This window comes from Myotis nattereri (assembly GCF_964212035.1).
Source record: "Myotis nattereri genome assembly, chromosome: 18".
Classification (NCBI taxonomy): Eukaryota; Metazoa; Chordata; class Mammalia; order Chiroptera; family Vespertilionidae; genus Myotis; species Myotis nattereri.
Window position 1 is genome coordinate 2315894 of NC_138093.1, and position 20645 is coordinate 2336538.

Here is a 20645-nt window from a genome sequence, read left to right on the forward strand (position 1 = left end):
CTAACTCTGGAGGGCGTGGTACCAGAATATCAGACGCGTCTTATGGATTCTAACTCGACGTGTTATGATTACTCCAACTTTCATTACTGGTTCACGTGCTTTCATTATAAAAAATTTTGCTTTTGTCACTCTCTATGCAAGAATGGAGCCCCTTGGTATAGTCAAGTTCGATGAATTAAAAGATAATGTAACCATGAAATAGACTTTGAGTCGATGCCTTTTTTTAGTTGTGCTTAGCTCAGGAATATGCACAAAACGCAGTCATTGACCTTGATGGAATTTATCGATAGCCAACAGTGAGGCTGTGCGCTAACCCTATATTGACTCCACCTTTGCCTTGCTTGCTCTACTGATTTTCCTAATCTTTATAGTAACAGGCTCCTTCTAGTCTGACCCTGCTTCTACCCTGAGTTAATCATAGCTTATTATTTCTACTATCTTTTTGTGCTACTAAAACAATGCTCACATTGTTGGACAAAATCATCTGAGGTATGTTTCAAACTTTCCTGCATTCTATGAAATGGTCATTTAGAGTAAAAATTAAGATTTCTGTTTATAACTATTTTTCTTCTTTAATTTGCAGCTTTAAGGATAAGAATGGCAAAGCTGGGGAAAAAAGTTATCTGAGAGGTGTACCATCTACATAAACATACTTTGGAGAAGAAACTACGAAATGTTTGCCACTTTCTCTCCTGGATACTGTGTTTCTTTCTTGTTCTTTTCGATCCAAAAAAAAAATTACGATTATATCCATATTAAGCCATGTGGGTAAGCAGTAGCCATTATTTGTAAAAAATATATATATATATATTGCAAAAAAGCTGGGAGAACGAACACCCAGCTTTTCCAGTTACTTGACATGATTCAGTGGGGGTGAAAACCAGAATATTTTTATTGTCTTGATACCAAAGCATTTCTAATAAGAGCTTATTAAATTTAAGAATAAAGTTATTTAAAATAGCCTGACTCTATTCGATTCACTGATGTTGTAATTTTGCGAATACAAATGAAAGATCATCGGGAGCCACTGTCCCTTGTCACAGAAACATCCATCTTTAAGTCTGACACGTGAACGGGCCTTCCCAACCCACCGAGGCTGTAAGACAACCACATCCTCTGCCGGGGAGAGACTTCAGCCCTTGGCACACGTCCAACAGGTGTGTGCGATGGTTACCCTCACATTTGGGGATGGGACTGGGATTATCTTGCCAGTGTGCATGACTTTACAGACGGTAACTGGCATGGTTATTCTTCTTGAAATATCACCCTTTCTGTCATTCAATTCAGTGTGAGCCCCCTGGTTCAATGACTGGGTACGACCCAAGGCTGGTCAATGGAGGGCTTCCCCTGTTCTCAGAGGACACAAATCTGGTCTCAGGCTTGGCCAATGGTGGTGAACAAGACAGAATCCTGTTATCAACATACAATGAGAATGTGTGCATCATACATTCCTAAGGATTCTTGGTGGGGCATGACTCCTAATTTGAAGTATAGTCTGATGCCAGTTCTCTCCTACTCCACCCAACACCCTCACACCCACGCACACGCATCCTCCCTGGGTCACGCCCGCTCCTGGCACCCAGGTCCTGTGGGTCTTCCGGTGAGTTTCCCTACTGAGACGATGAGACCCAACCTCAGTCGCTGGGAAGTAGCAGCAGCAGACTCGACGGACTAGCATCACCCTGAGAGGCATCAGCCTCAGATGAGTTCTTTGTAAAAGCCAGCTGGTCTCGAGGAGGAAAGAGCTCCTCTGCTGGTCTGGAATGTTCTAGAAAATCTGGGGATTCGAATTTCAGAGACACTTTCATGCAAACACCCCAACCCTGGGTCCCATTCCTTCCCCCTCTTCCCTAACCTTAGCCCTAACCCTGACCCTCCTGGGAGAAGTCGGAGGTTGGAATGCAATCTTTCCTTTTTCTCTATCTCCTTCCAGGACGTGCTCTGTCATTTTTGCTTTCAAGGGTTCCACTATGACTGCATACGCCTGCCTTCAGGTTTTCCTGCGCGACACGTCCCCCTGCGTCGGGAGTCAGTAAAGTTATCAAATTTGGGGATTTCCTAGTCGTTAGATCCAGAGCCGCCTCTCCTTCTGAGAGAACACCACGCAGGTTGTCATTCAGCAGGTCCCTGGGGTTCAACTGCTCTCCAGAAGTTTTTCTTTCTTCTCTTCAAAGAGATCGTTTCTATTGATCGATCTATCTTCAAATCCACTGGCTCCTTTTTCTCTGCTGTCTCCATTCTGGTATTAATTCTATCCAGTGAATTTTTTCAAATACTTTTTTCAGCTCTTCAATTCTATATGGTCCTATTGCATTGTTTCCATGTCTGTGCATCTTTTCTTAAAAATTATTTGTATTGATTTCAGAGAGGAAAGGAGAGGGAGGGAAGGAGAGAAACATCAGTGATGAGAGAGAAGCATTGATTGACTCTCCACCCACCCCCTTCCCGGCCGCATGACCCCACACTGGGGATCTAAGCCCGAAACCAGGCATGTGACCTGACCAGGAATCAGACCGTGACCTCCTAGTTCATAGGTCAATGCTCAACCACTGAGCCACACTGGCTGGGCTCTGTGCATCTTTTGATTTGCAGCAGGCATCTTAGCCCAGACTGCCAGGGCAGTGGGCAAACAGGCGCTGGGCTCCCCTCTCTAAAGGGGGTTCCTTTCCAGGACCCCCCCTCCCTGTCCTGACAGCGGCAGGCAGCCTGTCCCGCAGTCCATGCCAAGACCGCAGTGCCCTGCCACCCAGCACCACAGGGCTTCCCAGGCAGGTGGCCAGCGGTGGCCTGGGCCCAGGGGTGAGCCGTGGGGGCCGGGCCAGGCGGAAAGAAGCAGACGCAGACAGGAACGTTGTGGGCCCTCATCAGCTGTGACAAGAGCTGAAAGGAAGCGTCCTTCCTTTCCCTCTCTCCTGAGTATCTCACACGGGGACCTGGTCCTGTCTTCCTGCTCCGCCAGAGTAACAGACCCACAGAATTCCACCCAAGAGCTGCACGTGCCCCAGAACTTTCCGGTGGCAGGTGCTGCACTGCGCCCTGGGCGGGGCGGGCCGGACGTGGAAGGACGAAGCTCACTGGCCACGTGTTAGAGCCCAAACCCTGATGGAAACCACGCTGGCACTGAGGTGAAGTCGTGCATTTATTCACAAGCTTTGCCATAAGCTCCCTGCGCCCTTAAGACCGATGACCACAGAGCAGAAAATCATAAACACAGAACAGGCTCGGCGATCAATGCTCCCCAGCCACCGTCCTCTAGAATTAGTTTCATTTTTCTTCCCCCAAAAAACATACTTATTTGTATTGTATAGAGGAGTCCATCTTTAAGATAAACAAGCACCTGTGATTCTGCTCACTCCCCGGACAACATCGCTAAAGACAGAAAGGCATGTCGTCTAGCAATCACTGCTATCGAAAGTAATGTGTGTGTGTTTGAAAAAGACACCCGATCGTTCATTATAAAAATGGAGAGAAAGATTGAGAAAAGTGAAGGTAGGCATTTTCTTTTATTTTTTTTAATTTATCTTTATTGTTGAAAGCATGATGAAAGCATGACAGATGTCCACTTTGTTTGCTGTTATGCATACAAGTTCCACGGTTAAACTCTCCCCCCACTAGCCCACCCCCGCCTTCCCTCTGAAATGCATCCGTCTGTTCATGGTTCTGTGTCTCTGGATCCATTTTGTTCATCAGTGTATGTTGTTCATTAGATTCCACGTATGGTGGGATCATGTGACACTTGCCTCTCTCTGACTGGCTTATTTCACCCAGCACCACACCCTCCAGGTGCCTCCATGCTGTTGCTGTTGTAAGAGTTCCTTCTTACCATTCAGAGTTCCTTCTTACCATTCCTAGCAGAAGCATCCTGACTTGGTATTACTGAAAAAGTTTCATCAATTAAGATTAAATGACAAAAACTTCACTGGGCAACTCTCAGTCGATCAATGCTATATCCAAAGAGCGCCCACAGATGAATCCGGGAAGAAGAAAAACCGACCATGCACATCAGCAAGTTCACGTACTGAAAACCAAACACACCGAGGTCCCCCTTCCCCTTCAGAGAATCCTTCCCTGACACATGCACAACAGAACTGACCGAGAGAAAGCCACTAGCCTTTAAGCCCCTTAGAGGTGAAAACCGGTGAAAACCAGTTTAGCATACATTTCGTTTTCTAGGCTTAAAAAACTTATTTTTAAACATACATGCAAAAGGAAGGGTTAGGCTGTGAGTAGCCGGGCACGTACGGAAAAGTCACATCTCACCCCTACGCTGCTTGTGAGAAACTCCACTAAAAGGAAGAAAAACAAACCTCCCCATCACTTCACCCAGTCAGAGGCGCCGGAGACACGGCCGAGGCTGCCTTACACCCGATAGAAGTCAGGGCCTCGGGCCAACCAGAAACGGCAACGTGATCAGAACAGCTACAGAAGCGAACTGTGCGCCCTGCACTCCTATTATTTTCAGAGCGTCCACTGTGCTGTGTCCTGTGCCGAGGATCACTGTGTTTCGGCCACAGGGTCAGAGGACTGTAAAGGGAAATATCAAACTGTTGTTACAGATAATCACAGGGAAGAAAAATCAAATGAAACAATGGACTTAATTTCAGTTTCTGACGCAAAATACCGACCCTCCCCCCCAAAAAAGGCAGGATTTTTTTTTCAAATGAAGATCGAGTCGGTGGATTTTAAGGAAAATACATCCATGATGTTATCTAAGTTCTGAAAAGGAATCTTGGCCCAAGGAGGCAGGAACCAAGCTGTACTTCGGTACAGCTGGTATATGGCGCCCCCCACTGGCTAGGAGTCCTCATGGCAGGTATAAAAGGCAGCCCCAAAATAGGAAAATGATTGCAGCAGGAAGGAAGATAACATGATTCCAGCTCATTAGAGCACCAGGAGCTCCCAGCAGAGCAGAACCCCACACGGCAAGAGAGGAACTTAGATGTGTCCACAAGGGTGAGCTTTATTAGTTTTGCAATTCGAGTCTACAGTCTCCAAAGGCTGTCGGATTCAAATCTGATTGTCAAAACACCGAGCATATAAAAGGCCATCAGCTCTGTTGCTGAAAATATAAAGGCAGTTTTTAAGCAGAAGATGCACGCTCACATTTCACAGCTAGGGAAGACATTATAATATCCGTAATATGTTTCAATGTTAACAAAACCTACCGTGGGGTCAGCCCCATTTCCACCTTTACCAAAGAAACAAGATACACAGAGCAAGGAATGAGTCCCCAAAACAGGACTGAAAAATACAGTTTCCCAAAAAGCCCTAGGAAAAACGACCATTGAGATAAACTAGTAAAAATACAGGGTGTCCCCCCAAAAATGTATACACACTTTGAATAATTATAAAGGCAGCGTTTATTAAAATACATCCTATCTTTAAAATTGAGCTATCAGCTGTTAAAGTGTGTACTCATTTTTGGGGACACCCTGTAGATGTTGTCTTAAAAGACCCACAGTACTTCCAGAGCTCTAATATAGTTCCTCTCCTCCCCTTTCCATCCTAAGGTCATCCTTTATTTTCCAAATAGTTCTTGTTTACATTCCTAAATGCTAACATTCTTAAAATCTCAGCATAGAAATACTGGGAGGGGGCTAGGAGGAGGTGGGGGAGGGGAGACGGGGGATCAATGGTGATGGAAGGAGACCTGACTTGGGGTGGTGAACACACCAGACAGCGTACAGATGATGTGTGTGGAGTTGTTCACCTGAAACCTGTATCCTTTCATGAACCAGTGTCACCCCGATACATTCAATAAAAAGGGGCAGAAAAGAGAAATATTCGAGGGTCACTTCTCCTCGACCTTCCCTTTAAGCCTCGGACCTGCACCTAAAGGCTGGACGGTGCGTCACAGTCCACAGGACCCTAAGGGCCAGCCGCCAGAACCCCGCGTGGGCATGGCCTGGTCTCCAACTCGGATTTCCTGCCCACACCCGGCAGGCGGCGCGGGCCTCGTGTTCCTCGGCTCGATGAGACCGTCACCTGGCCGGCACAGCAAGGCCGCGGCGGGCTCAGAGACGGCTGACGGCAGACAAGAATATGACGAGAAAAGTCACGTTCCCACAGACATACACGGCTAGCACCGCCTTCTTAAAGCCGTGGCCCTGAAAGGAAAACGCACAGGTGAGAGGACAGACCGCCGATCCTGAAGGCCTTTGTCAACCCTATATCATAAAAGCCTAATATGCTAACTTTCCAGTCATCCATTCAACCAATCGAAGTGTAATATGCTAATGATATGCTAAGGCCACTCGACCAGTCGCTATGATGTGCACTGACCACCAGGGGGCAGACGCTCCGACCAGTAGGTTAGCTTGCTGCTGGGATCCAGCCAATCAGGACTGAGCGAGATGGGCTGGACACGCCCTGGAGCCCTCCCATAGTCCCTCCCCCACTGGCCAACCTCCCATGTCCCCCCCTGGCCCCAATTGTGCACCCGTGGGGTCCCTTGGCCCAGCCTGCACCCTCTCGCAATCTGGGCTGAGGGCCCCCCCCCCCCAAGTGCACAAATTTCATGTACCAAGCCTCTAGTAAAACTATAAACAAGAAGAACTTACTTCTGCCTCAGCCATGGTAAAGGTCTGCATAATCTGAATTCTAGTGTCATCCAGTATTTCAACTGCCAAGAGCAAAAACATGCGTCGGTAAGGCCCGTGGGTGTGCAGGCGAACACTTGCTCAGCGAGGCTCATGGGTAGGGTTTGCTGAGTCTGTTCTCCCATTTCCAGCTCCCGGGACATTCCAAACGTCCCCAATAGTAAGGCTCTCACACTCCGGACGGGCACTTAAACTTGCTCTTTTCTAGGCAATTCCAACCAGATCAAACCCCCAACAATAAAAGTGTGAAGTACATTTTTTTTCTTTTCTTTTTTATATTTTTTTATTGATTTCAGAGAGGAAGGGAGAGGGAGAGAGAGACAGAAACATCAATGATGAGAGACAATCATTGATTGGCTGCCTCCTGCACGCCCCACACTGGGGATCAAGCCCACAACCCGGGCATGTGCCCTGCCTGGGAATGGAACCATGACCTACTGGTTCATAGGTCAATGCTCAACCACTGGGCCACGCCTGCTGGGCAGTACATGTGTCTTTTAAACAACAAGCCCCAGCTCCGTGGTCAGCAGAAGCCCGGCTGTATATGTATTCTTATCAGAAACCAAGTACGCAGGAGTATTCAGCTCCCAAAAGCCACCGACTCCTAACGTCACAACATACTACATTAGACAACAAAGAGGTTGTGCTCGGAGAGGGCCACCTTGATTTATCACTGGGGGGGGGGGGGGAGAGAATGGGGCGCAGAATACTAGACAGGACACCAAGGACACAGCCCAGACTCCACGCTGGTTGGACATCTCTCCACCCTCGGGCTCCAGGGCAGTGCCCTGCCTGGGACAGACAGCTGGGCAGAGTCAGCCCCTCCCTCATGGCTCACTCATGAGCCCGCTGTGTCCGGCGTGCAAGGCCAGCAGAGGTAGCGCCCTGTAAACTATCAGAAGGGAACAGCTGTCGGCAGCCCTGCCCTGGGCTGACTCTGGGCATCTCTGCTTCCTCCGGGTCGGGGTCCCCCCCAGGCATGCGGGGCTCCCTGTGTCCACTGCCTCCCAGCCAGACCCGCGCAGCGCACGTCCTTACGAAGACGTCCTCCCTGAAGCCTGCAGTCGGCCCTTCTGTTTTACCCACAATTTATCATTGTGACAAACACGAAAGAGAAAGGCAGGAAATGCCCACAGTTTCTAGCCCTGAGTGATCGGGCAGGAGTGTTCAAGGCGCTCCCGGGAGCAGCCCCCCTTAGTATCGGGAACCCGACCGCTCTCCACCGGCTCACGGGACAACGATTCCGGGCAGTACCTTTGCGCGAGAGGCGGTACGCGTGGACCTCCAGCACGATCTCTGCCCCCACATGCCAGGCGACAAACCCCAGCATCACGTAGGTCTTCCACGGGCCGGGAAGGGCCAGTCCCGGCAAATCCATCCCCAGGAACATCGCCGCCACTGTGTGCAGAGGGAAACAGAGCCACGTGTGTATTTCCATGGAGTCGCCACCAAGAGAGGTCTCTGTGTGTCTGCACTACATGCAGAGGGAAACAGAGCTACATCTGTACGGCATTTCCAGGCAGTCGCCACCAGGAAGGTCTCTGTGTGTCTGCACGCACGCGGGTTGTAGCAGAGGACACGTGTCCAAAGAGCTGAGTGAATGAAATCGCTATTTCAGGCCCAACGGTTACTCCGTGTTTCCTAGTCTTAGGACTAGGCTGGGAGGGCCAGAGGGGAGACTGTAGTGATGCTCTACAGAAGAGGCGGCTGCACTTTGCAGGTTTCAAGGCTGCGGGTGGAAGGGAGGCCGGTCCGGAAACCAGTGGCGACTGCGCTCCCCTTTCCACCAGGAGCCCCACGGGACACGGAAACGGGAGGGAAGCGGCGCCAGTTTAGAGACTTGTTACCAAGGCAGCAAAACACGGGGAAGTCAGACCCGACTCTGCAAACCGCCTTCTGGGAGAGGCACCGTCCCCGGAGGAGGGGCCTGGAGGCAGAGGCCTGGGACGCCCCCTCCAAATCCCCCTCAAAGCCCAGCTCAGCCCAGCCCACAAATGACCCTCCACTTGAGCTCCTCAAACAGTTGGCGGCCAGCAGCGTTTATTCTGTTTGCAAAGGCAAAAGCTAAAAAAAAGTCTTAAAAGGAAAGCTTTAATGTCATTTTAAAAACCCTAAGCTTGAAACTGAAATAATGACTTAAATAGCTATCTTGAGAAATTACTTTCTGGATTTCAATGTTTAAGGCTGATTTCTCCTCAACAACCAATCACTCCGATCACTAATGCACCTAAAAAGGCTTTACGCCCAATTACAACTTGCATCATGGGCGACCGGCAATCATATGTGAATGTCGGCATCACAGCCACTTACCTGCCACGATTCTAGCAGCTGTTCCCATCCCCCAATGCGTCCAGTTAAACAGGTGCCTCCTGCCACAATAAAGAAGCGAAAGGATCCTTAAAAGGGACGGAACCACCGTGAATTCCCCAGAGACCCCCCTACTGCCTAGGAATGAGACATCTGAAATCTACTTTAAAGCTTTTAAGTAAATAGAATTTATCACTGAATTTCACAAAATGCAAAGTGCTTCTGCTTGAAAAGAGATTCGTGTGCCGACGAATGCCCAGCACGTGAGGAGCGCTGTGTAGCAAGGCTGCGGGTACCTGGGGTCATGTAGAGGTGGCCTCATGGCTGCCAGCAGGGGCTGCAGAACCGCCAGGACCAGCACCACGCAGCCAAGGTAGGGGTGGTAACCTGCACGCTGAGAGAGGGACCCCACGTTAATGCTCTCGCTCCCGCCCTCGATTCACACCCGCAAGTTAGAAATAATACACATCTATGCATTCTTCATGCTTGCCTGTAGCTTTAAACATTGGAGGATGGTGAGGACAACAGTGATGCTGATGATGACAGTGATGATGGTAATGATGACAGCGATGGAGGTGATGGTGATGGTGGTGATGATGATGACAGTGATGTTGATTATGATGACAGAGATGTTGATTATGATGACAGTGATGGAGATGATGATGGTGATGATGATGGTGATGGTGATGGTGTGATAATGGTAGTGGTGGTGATGATGATGGTGGTGATGATGGTGATGATGATGGTGGTGATGATGGTGATGATGATGGTGATGGTGATGGTGTGATAATGGTAGTGGTGGTGATGATGATGGTGGTGATGATGACGGTGGTGGTGGTGGTGGTGATGATGGTGATGGTATGAGGATGATAGTATGATGATGTCCTTCACACCAGGCACACACTGCACACACTCATGCTCCACGCTTGGTTATGAATAACCCACTTTTAAAAACGGGGGAACTGAGGGTCAGAGACACCAGTAACGTGTCCAAGGACATGGTTGTGGCATCACCCACGCACAGAAATATCTGTTTGCCCATCAACTGAGAATAAAACAGCAATCTCCTTTGACGCTCAAGTGAATTTAAAGGAAAACACCCAGTGTAAGAGGTACTTACGCTACTCCAGCCTCCTCGGTAAATGAAAGGCAGGACGAAAGCAATGCAGGTGAGGAAGGAAGTAATTAGCATGAGCACCCGATGCACCTGCAAGGGTGAAATGACAGTGAGAAGAGAGTTACCTGAGCCAGAGAAAGGACTTGGTGTTACCATGGGGACAAGACCATGGGATGAGATTCCCCAAAGGAATGCTTTTGATTGACACCTGACATGTGACACACAAAAGATAAGGTGTGTTCTGCTTTGTTTTGAGGGGTACCAACTGACTCTCGCCTCCTGGTCCCAGAGAAAGGGGGCAACATGAAAAGAAATGCTTCTAGTTCCCATCCCCCCCCAGAGGAGACAGGTGACCTTGACCAGGGAGTCTGGCGCGGATTGTTGCAGCACCCGGAGGACAGACCCCTGTGGACACACAGGAAGCCCTCGCGATTTCCCTCCCTGCCCTCTGCCTTCCTTGCCCGTCTGTGCTCGGTGCAGCTGGACATGCAGGTCAGGGTCCTGCGGGTCCCAAAGTCTACGGCACACAGGGAGGCACGCGGCCCTGGCACGTCCTCCAACCCGCCCGAGCCCTGCCTAAAGTCGCCTCTGTTGTCACCTCTCTCAAGGACCTTGTGTCTGTTCTCAACTGGTCAGGAAACCAAAGGGCAAGAAGAAGAAATTATTAGGATCCCGAAACCACAAAACTATGCCACACACACACCAAGGGAAAGGAACCCACAGAGTTCATGTGTTTGCTTGCTGCAACGTACAGCTAGTACGAAACCCCATGAACCTTCTCCTCCCGCCTACCTGGAACCAAGTGGACTCGCCGAAGAGAGGCCTGGACAGAACGGGCTTGAAGAACCGGGCAACGATGACACCCACGCTGACGGCCGTCATCCAGCTCACGAGCATCAAGGCCCCTGCAGGGAAGATGCGGTGGTGACATCACCAACTCACCCCGCTATCCTGCAGCGGTCACGCCACGTGCTCGGAAAACAGAAACCACCAGCAAAGTACATTCAGCTGCCATGGCATATCCTCAGAACACCCGGATGTCACAGCTTTCCCTCTCACCACGACTGCTTCTAACAGCTAACACTTCCATAGCCCTACTATGTGCAAGGCACAGTCTCTAAGAGCTCCCCGTGAACTAACCTAATGGATCTTTACCGCAATCCGATGAAGTGATTACAATTATTATTATTCCAGTTTTGCCGGATGGGGAAACCAAGGCAGAGACGCCATGTAAGTCGAGTCCATCCTGGCTTGAGCAATCGTACCCTTAACCATTGTGCTACTAGAGCCCGAGTCACCTTGGAAACGTCTCACCTCTCACTCCAAAAACCAGTGAAAAACCAACAGGTGCCCCGGCCGGGTGGCTCAGTGGGTTGGAGCATCGTCCCACACACCAAAAGGTTGCTGGTTCAGTTCCCGGTCAGGGCACAAGCCTGGGTTGCAGGCTCGATCCCCGGTGGGGGGCGTGCAGGAGGCAGCTCATCAATGTTTCTCTCTCACTGATGTTTCTATGTCTCTCCTTCTCTCCCTTTTTCTCTCCCTAAAATCAATAAAAACATATTAAAGAATAAAAATATTTTTTAAATGTTTTTTACAGAAAGGTAAATACTGCTAACTGCAATGTGAATGGTCACACAGAGATTTCTAAACAGCTGCTAACTTCTGTTCGCCACGACTCCTACCCCAGCCAGCACCGAGCCACCGGGAAGGTGATGGGCGGAGTGAGGCTGCAGCACACACACAGGGAGCAGCTCACCGTGAGCCCTCAGCAGGGGCGGGGCCCGAGACGCTCCCACGTCCTGCGGATCGCCTGTCACCTCATGCTTTTCATATGTAATCAGAGGCTGCTGGGAGTGTCTATAAATTCGACCTGAAATTATAAAAAAGCAGGAAAAAAAAGATGAAGAAGAATTACTTCCTCAGAAGAGAAGGAATGAAAAGACCGTGTCAGGATCCTGGAAACAAAACTTCTCAAAATAATAGAAAATAAATATCAACAGAGATGCCATTCATATGCAAAAGCAACCTAAACCCAGAGGCAGGGTCACATGGCCTTATTGGGGGGGAAAACTAAAGAAATAATTTAGCCAATCAAGACATGAGGCTGGGAAGGTGGGAGTTACAGTGAGACGCCCACAAACAATGTTTCATCCAAATTACCGTTAATGTGACCACAAATGATTGAAAATGGCAAGGATAATTCTTGAAAGAGAATACATGTGAAAAATAATCTAGAATTCTGGATTAAACCGACAGAAGCTGGGCCTGAGAGAAAGACAAGCACATTTCAATGCTCCATTTTGTGGCATTGATCGATTGGGACTGGGTTTGACTAACAAACCAAAGTCCCAAAGAAAAGTGATGTGCACAGTTTGAGAATGGGTTATCATATTATTGTTCATTATGTATAACTTTAAGTCTGTGGATGTAGAGTTATTCCTGTTAGTTTGTATTTGTGAGTATGGGTGTGTGTGAATTCCTACCTTCTGAGAATCTACCCTACAGAAATACCCTTTACCCAAAGGTATATGTACAAGAATGTTCACAGAAATTTGTTTTATGGTAGCCAAAAAAATTTAAACAAGCTGAATGGTCATCACCAGGAGAATCAGTAAATAAATCATGGAGCATAGATTATTTTTAGAATACAATGTGTATCAAAAAGAATAAAAATAATCAAGAAATTTGAAAATATATATATATATATATGATATATCTTTGGCCCAAACAAAAATACATATTAGACCACGGACTACAAGGCAATAATTTCCAAAAAGATGTAACTTTATAGGAAACCAGGTATATCATCTATCCAAAACGCAACAAAACCAAACATCAACAATAAAAAGCAGAAGAGCAATGGTCCCCCTAGATATTTATAAAATGACTTTCCTCGCTCTTCCGGCTTCTTATACCTGGCCCAAATGCTGCTTACCAGCCAGAAATTCACTTCCATCGTGAGCATGTGGCCTTACAGCGTAGTTGACCCTACCCTTGCCTAGTTTCTAGGGAAACGAAGCTTAAAGGCCAACCAAGGTCAAAAGGGAAGGCAAGATGGAAGAGGGTTTTGGTAACTCTTTACCCGCAAGTGTAAATATGTTTTAAGTGGGGGGAGGGGAGAAGAGAGAGAAGAAAACAAATCTTGAAAAGGTCGTTTTTATCAACACATAGGACTTACCATCCTTGGCTGCACCAGTTGCTAGAAATATGTAGTAGCTTGTGTTTAGGTCAAATCTATTCTCAACGCCAGGAAGGGTGATGTTTCTTCTGAAAGAACACTGCATCCCGCCATCCTCCAGCCTCCAGGCCATATCCTCGAGGCCGTCCTACAAGCACACGGTGAGTCTCGTCAGCGCTTCCCCAAGATTTGCTAAAGCCCGATGTGATCGCAGTCCTGCCGTCCAAGCTCCTTTCTCTGAGACCCTCGTGCACGTCTGGTCTGCGCTGGCCTTGCTCCTCCACTTCCCCTTCAAAGAGTACAACAGACACTCCCTCCCCGTCTGTCTTGATCTCACTTGGCACAAGTATTATTTTTACTTTGAGTCAAAACCCCAAAATTCCTCTCCCCAGGAGAGAACCTTTGGCAGACATAAAAAAAAACCCCATCTGGCCATAAACAATCAAAAACATTGAACAAACAATAGCAAGTAGCCCTAGCCGGTTTGGCACAGCATTTCACTGTGTGTATGGATATCAAAGCATCGCGCCCGCCCGGCGTGGCTCAGTGGCTGAGCGTCGGCCTAGGAACCAGGAGGTCACGGTTTGATTCTCGGTCGAGGGCACATGCCTGGGGTTGCAGGCTCGATCCCCAGTGTGGGGTGCGCAGGAGACAGCCAATCGATGATTCTCTCTCATCATTGATGTTTCTCTCTCTCGCTCCCTCTCCCTTCCTCTCTTTCTCAAAAAAAAAAAAAATCAATCAAAACATTTTTTAAAAACACATCATGTTGCACACCTTAAATACACATAAACTTTATTAAATATATATGTATATCTAGTAAAAAAAAAAAAAAGGCAAAGTGCAGAAAAGCTTTCCCAGAGTATTATGAGAGAGGAACCCTTTGGCGAGGCCCCTGCTCAGGCCCGACTAACTGCGGGTTCAAGGCCACTTTGCCACACAGACGTGCCGCTGTGAGCCGCGTGGCCAGAGGGTGGGTGGGCCAGGTAGAGGCTCCCAGAACTTTGACACCTACCCAGGAGTCCAGGGCAGGGTGGCTCCGCCCCGTCAGATGGGCAGGTCGGATGCTCACGGTCTGGTCCTCGTGAATACACAGGTAAGCGTCATCGTCGCCCTGGAGAATGATGGGAAAGGAGAAGAGTCTAAAGCAAGTTCAACGCTGTGCTTTTAAGTCCTTAATAAAAATCAAATAGTATTTGGTATTCTTAAATAATTTACTGGCAGCCTTGATACTATGGCTGTCCGATTTATGAATCAATGATACTATGGCTGTCCGATTTATGAATCAATAGGATTTTGTTATAATAGGAAAGCAATACAATTTCATTATAAAAAAAAAAACAGGCTAAAATAGACTTGACATGTTTATATGCCCATAAACCCATCCCCAATTGAACACCACGGTTAATGCTTTCATATATATTCATCCAAATCTATTTATATTTATACTTATATCTTTCTCTCTCTCCAAATAGAAAAATACACAGTTTTGTTACCTGTTTTAATTTATCATGAACATTATTCTGGATACTTATTTATATATATATATATATGTCTTGAACATTTTCATGATTGTAAATGCGCTATATTATATTGGTTTTGGGGGGTAGCCTTCAAGATGGAAGGCACTGTAATCAAATATTGCTAATATTGTACACATTCAACACCCAATAGGGTAAGCGTTACGTATGGAGGCCACACCGTCTGAGCTCAGGGAGGCGTTCCCTGCCGGTCTGATTCCCATGTGTCCTTTCATCTCTAATATTCTCTAAACTCAGATCTCATTTCAATTACTACTAAAGGGCAGGCTGCCTCTTCAAAGCACCTGGCATCATTCCAAGGTACCAGCGAATCTTCTGGATTTTACGTTACTGTGTGTAGATTTGGTTCTTTCGCCTGTTCTAAGTCGCTCCCCCGAAACTACCTAGCAAGGTGTTTTATAGGCCTTGGTCGCTAAGCTCCTTAAACAAGACCCAAGAACAACCCGTTCATCTTACATCCAACTCGGAATTAGCCCAGCTCAAGATAAGAAATTTGGAGTCGCCGTGAGCGACACCAGGAATGGACAAACCACAGCACACAGGCTCATTCAGCCTCAGCACCCGCCTCCCTCCCCACCCCTCCCTCCCCACCCCTCCCTCAAGGGCCATCATCTGACCCGGAACAAACAGCTGGCCCTCCGGGACTAAGGTCACCCCACGGATTAGTGTGAGGCACCCACCATCCACCGGTCGTGGGAAAGCGCGAAGGACAGGTAGCCTTTGCTGGGGCCGCTCATCTCCACCGTCACCGACTGGCCGTCCGGCATGAAGGACAGGAAGAGGCAGGTGGCGTCCTTCGCTGGGTCGCAGGCCCAGGGGCTCCGCACACAGAACTTCTTGCTCCCACAGCCCGAGGCGCTGAACTGGGAAAATGAGGGGGCGGGGCTTCGTGATCAAACCGGCCGTTCACCCCCAAAGACAGAAGGGCCCCTCCCGGGGCACAGGTCCTAACGGACCCCCTTTTCACAACAGGACCCAAATCAGGGGGCAGGAGACAGGCCCCAAATTAGAAATGACCTGGGCAGTCGTTTTCAAGGTCATGAACTTTTCAGCGTAATTTCTTTTAATTAACATTTGGAAGGCACAGTAGTTGGACTGTAATTGTGCTCGAGTATTAAAGTCCCTTTAATACCCAAATAGTTCATGTTAATTATGTTCCCCAGGGAAGGCTCGGGGAAATGCTAGAAACTCCTCAGGGAGTGTTTAAGCCCACAGGGACAGTCTTGCCTGCAGGGTATCCTCCAGTTTCCAGAGGTGCAATTTAAAAATCAAACAGGCAAAACCTTTGCAAAATTGTGTATTTAGACCCTGGACTCTGCCTCTAGCATTTGGTCCAAATTTAATATTAAAATAATATAAGAGCCCTGGCCTGTGTGGCTCAGTCGGTTGAGCATCGTCCTGTGCACAGAGAGGTCACTGGTGCGATTCCTGGTCAGGGCACAGGCCTGGTTGCAGGTTCATCCCCAGTAGAGGGTGTGCAGGAGGCAGCCGGTCCATCATTCTCTCTCATTAATGTTTCTCTCTCTCCCCCCCCCCCTCTCTTTCTTTCTCTCTCTTTCTCTCTCTCTCCCTTCCTCTCTGAAATCAATAAAAATATATTTAAATATATATTTAAGAGCTCTACCACTACTTCAAGATTGTGCTCCACATTCCAAATCTTGTCTGAATAGAGCTTAAGCTGTAAGCTCCCACTCCATGTTTCATATTTGGTGGTGGAAAGAGAGAGAGGAGGGAGGGAGGGAGGAAGAGAATGTAAGGCGGGAGGGAGGGAGGGAGGGAGTTCGTTGCTGCTGCTTCCCCAGGTCTCAGAGGAACCGCATCCCGCTGGTAGGGACTGTGTCAGTGTGGTAGCCGCACTGGGAGGTGCAGGGCTGCGCTCCCCCCTCTAACCTGCAGCCCTAATGCTGAAGGAGGACCTCCCTCCTCCTGAGACCCACCTGCTGCCACCACCGCTCAGGGCGGCTGCTTCTCCTCACAGGGCCCCGAGCACGGAACCCCAGCTCCCAAGGAGGTGCTCCCCTAGACGGCGTTTGGGGAACCACAGGAGGCGACTCACTGGTTTGGTGAGACGGGAGACTGCAGGCGAGGCTGGCGAAGGCACTGGTGTGGTCCCAGGTGTTGAAAAGGGCGGGGCCTTTGGCTGTGAAATGACAGGACTAGGAATCCTCACCCAGTAGATTTTATACTTCTCCAAGACCGTGGCCCTGAAACGCAGAACCGGGGTGTCAGCCAGAACCCCAACTGTGGCCCAGCAGGCAGATCGAAACTTCCAAGGAGTGAGAAGGAGTTCAGAAGGGACACGCGACTTAGGAGTGCCTACCAGATCTCTGATGGCTCTCTTCCTCCTCCTCCTCCTCCTCCTCCTCTCCTCCTCATCCTCCTCCTCCTCCTCCTCCTCTTCCTCCTCCTCCTCCTCCTCCTCCTCCTCCTCCTCCTCTTCCTCCTCCTCCTCCTCCTCCTCCTCCTCCTCCTCTTCCTCCTCATCCTGCTCTTCCTCCTCCTCCCCCTCCCCCTCCTCTTCTCTACTCTGACTTGTCATTGGGGGGCATGCTCCCAACGTCAGGCCAGAGACTAAACTGCACGATCCCCCCCGACATGCCAAGACTGCACACCCTCATTCACCTCGGTCTCTGTACTCACAGGAACTGCACGTGGTTGGGGGCGCTGCCGGGGGCGTCCCAGTAGACTCTCACTTCTGTCTTCTTGTGCGCACTGGTGTGGCTCACCGCTGACCCCTGTGATGAATGGAAAAGAGCTCTCCGTCAGCCCCTGGCCGGCTCAGCAGGGCCGGAGCGGTCTCATTTGCAAAGGGGCTTATTAGTGCGCGGCCTCAGCCTCTGGTAGAGACCTTTTTATTAGAACAGGGCCTCACGTACCCAGTACATGCAGGTTGACTGGGGAGACCAGACTAGCTCTGGCTCTGAATAAATCCCAGTCCACAGAAATGCAAGAGCTAAGGAGAGCCCGGCCCAGGTGGCTCAGTGGTTGAGCGTCGACCTATGAACCAGGAGGTCAAGGTTTGCTTCACGGTCAGGGTACATGCCCCGCTTTCAGGCTTGATCCCAGTGTGGAGTGTGCAGGAGGCAGCCGATCTGATTCTCTCTCATCATTGATGTTTCTATCTCTCTCTCCCTCCCTCTCTCTGAAATCAATAAAAACATTAAAGAAAAAGAAGAACTAAAGAGAGTTATGAATACTAGGTGCATTTGGCTTGCTATTTCATTTATACTATAAATGTATATTCCTTCCATTCATACATGCAACTAGTACACAGAAGACTCATCAAAAGAAAAAGTATTCCCGCCTCCAAATAGGTGGTGATTATATTTGCATAATTCCTTTCTCTCAATCTTACCTCCCTCTTCCTTTCACCTGGCAGATGCCCTGTGGCCCAGCTTTGGGGTCGGGTCCTCCGAGCAGCTCCCTCTCCATCCCCTCGAGCTTGGGTGTGGCTCCCTAGCTATGCTTCCCCCATCCCGTGGGTGCTTCTAACCTACGTCATCACACTGTTCTACTCATGTGTCTGTCCTACATCCATGTCCTATCCATGTGCCATGTCACGTGTCTGCATGCTTTACTCGTGTCCCCGGCTATGAGCTCTCCAAGACAGTTCCTGGGATAATAAATGCTTACTAAACAAACGAATGAATGACAAAAATTGAATTTCCGTCCCTCTCTAGAACTCTATCTTCAACATTTACACCTTCCAAAATCAACACGCTGAGTCAATAGCACATGAAGTATTAGGAGGCATACACTCTTCAAGCTCTGCCCTGCCTTTCCTAGGATGCTCATGTGTAGATTGCCAGTAGTAAAATGGGGGGGTGAAGGGGGAGTTGGGTCACTGGGCATCTGTTTAGATGTTTGAATCATGTGGGCAATGTCGTTTATCTTGCATGCGCCACCCTCTTGTGACAAGGCCCGTGGAAACACAGAAACCAGTTTTAAACCAGCCACAAACCTGCTTATCTCCGCAAGTCAGAAGCTGGGACTCCTGGCTGTCAATCAGCGTGAAGGAGCCCACAGGAGCGCCGCTCAGATCCTCAGCATCCCGGGCCTCAATGAGAAAGCCTTTAAACTCCGGCCCCGACACCGTAACTGCGGCAACAGAGAGACGGGGAAGAGGTTTGGCACTGCCCAGAGGGAACTGCTGGAGGTGGCGCAGCCGGGTTCCAACGGCTGTCCACACACAGAGCGTCCCCAGGAGAGGACACGGCAGCGATCGTCCCCTAGACACAGCTCCAGGCTCGGCTGCATGGGACAGTCGCTGCGAGAGATGTTAACCACCGTCCCGCGGGGAGAGGTGGGCAATGGTCAGGCCCATGAGGCCAAACTACTGTGGAAAATGCTGGATGAAAGTAATGCTGTTTCTTCACTGCGAATCCTTAGGCCCTTTACTGTCCTACCACGCAGCATGCAACGCTAAGAAGTCTGATATATGCACATAAAGTGTGCTTTCCGAATACTCTTCTGGTTAGAGAGTGCTGGGAATAGCTGCAGGAAGTGGAGTTTGCAGAATGCTGTTCGAGATACACCTTCAGCCAGTCCACATTTTGCCAGAAGAATCAAGGAACTACTAGTATAAGAGATTACACTGTATCAAGAAAGAGAGCCCTAGCCGGTGTGGTTCAGTGGATAGAGAGTCAGCCTGCGGACTGAAGGGTCCCAGGTTTGATTCCTGGTCAGGGCACATGCCCGGGTTGCAGGCTCGACCCCCGGTAGGGGGTGTGCAGGAGGCGGCAGATCAATGATTCTCTATCATCATTGATGTTCCTATCTCTCTCTCCCTCTCCCTTCCTCTCTGAAATCAATAAAAATATATTTAAAAATTAAAAAAGAAAGAAAGGCTCAATAAAAAGGAAAAAGAAAGATAAGGGCTTATGAAACCTCAAACCAAATAAAGTAAACTTTATTTTCCTTTCTGTGGAATAAATAGTATTGTTCATGACAACACATTAAACATGATAGGCACATGTTTGAAAACCAGCCCTGAATGGGGAGCAGACGTACTGCGTAGGTCACAGAGCGTCTGCAGCAGCTAAGCACACGCGTGGGAAGCGTGGGGTGAGGACGATGGCATCTCCCGAACAGGTGAGGGGCCTCCCTGGGACTGGGACTCCGATGGCGACAGCCCCTCGGGCGCAGCGGGAGGATGGACCCCGGCCTGTGAACGGGGAACCCCGCACGCGTACCTTCGATCTGGTCTCCCGGCATGAATGTCGTCCGGGACACGGCCACGCTGTGGACGGGGTCGGGGCGCGGGGCGTGGCCGTGTCTGGGGACCATGTCCCCGCAGGACTCCGTCACCCTGCCGCTGGGATAGCCCGCCACCAGGCTGAGGCGCAGCAGCAGCAGGAGGGCCGCCACGGTGCATCCCGGAGCTGCCATCTGCACAGGAAAATGAAAGGGCGTTATTTTCAGAGGCAACTGAGATGAACGATAGAAGCTTCCACACGCAGGACAGGAGCCAGAGAGCCACTTGCTTTCAGCCGGCAGCTCCCCGAATCCTCAACGACGGGCCGCAGAGGGAGACGGTGGGTGGCGTCTCCACGGGCTGGACCCCAGCTCCACCTCTTACGCGGTGAGGCTCGGAGCAAAGCCCCGAAAGCCAGCACGGGCTCACGGCTTCCTGCCCCGGCGCCGCGACAGGATGAAGACAGCTGGGAGTCTGACCGGGAAGGACCGACTCGTCCAATAAAACCAGAGGCTTTATTCCGCGTCACCTAGAGAGCTTAGCGAGCTCACAGAGCTGCTGCTGGATGCACATGCGTCCCCTGAGCGCATCTGGCCCCTTCTCCGACCCCCTGCACCAATCATGATGGCACAGGCGGCGGGGGGGGGGGGGGGGGGGGGGGGCGTTAATTTGCAATCTTGGAAAGTGACGGCGACAGACCACCCATTGC

General features: G+C 49.7%; 2 protein-coding genes across 4 annotated transcripts in view; one reads left to right on the forward strand and one right to left on the reverse strand.

Annotated features, from left to right (window-relative positions):
* PALMD (palmdelphin) overlaps window positions 1-965 on the forward strand; it is a 37731-nt gene extending 36766 nt beyond the window's left edge. For all 3 annotated transcript variants that reach the window (XM_081113163.1, XM_081113164.1, XM_081113165.1), the window contains one exon: window positions 584-965. In XM_081113163.1, coding sequence (XP_080969289.1) covers window positions 584-627 — 44 coding nt within the window. In that variant the 3' untranslated portion in view covers window positions 628-965. The remainder of the gene's footprint in view (window positions 1-583) is intronic.
* A 3976-nt stretch (window positions 966-4941) lies between these two features.
* FRRS1 (ferric chelate reductase 1) lies at window positions 4942-20130 on the reverse strand (the record flags this gene model as incomplete). The annotated part of the gene is made up of 15 exons (XM_081111995.1): window positions 4942-6107; window positions 6561-6622; window positions 7854-7997; window positions 8910-8968; window positions 9203-9300; window positions 10027-10113; window positions 10816-10928; window positions 11780-11893; window positions 13202-13349; window positions 14217-14315; window positions 15423-15605; window positions 16799-16946; window positions 17383-17477; window positions 18704-18840; window positions 19935-20130. The coding sequence occupies 15 exons, from the start codon at window positions 20128-20130 to the stop codon at window positions 6015-6017; spliced, it is 1776 nt and encodes a 591-aa protein (XP_080968121.1). The 3' UTR covers window positions 4942-6014.
* Window positions 20131-20645: the final 515 nt, after the last annotated feature.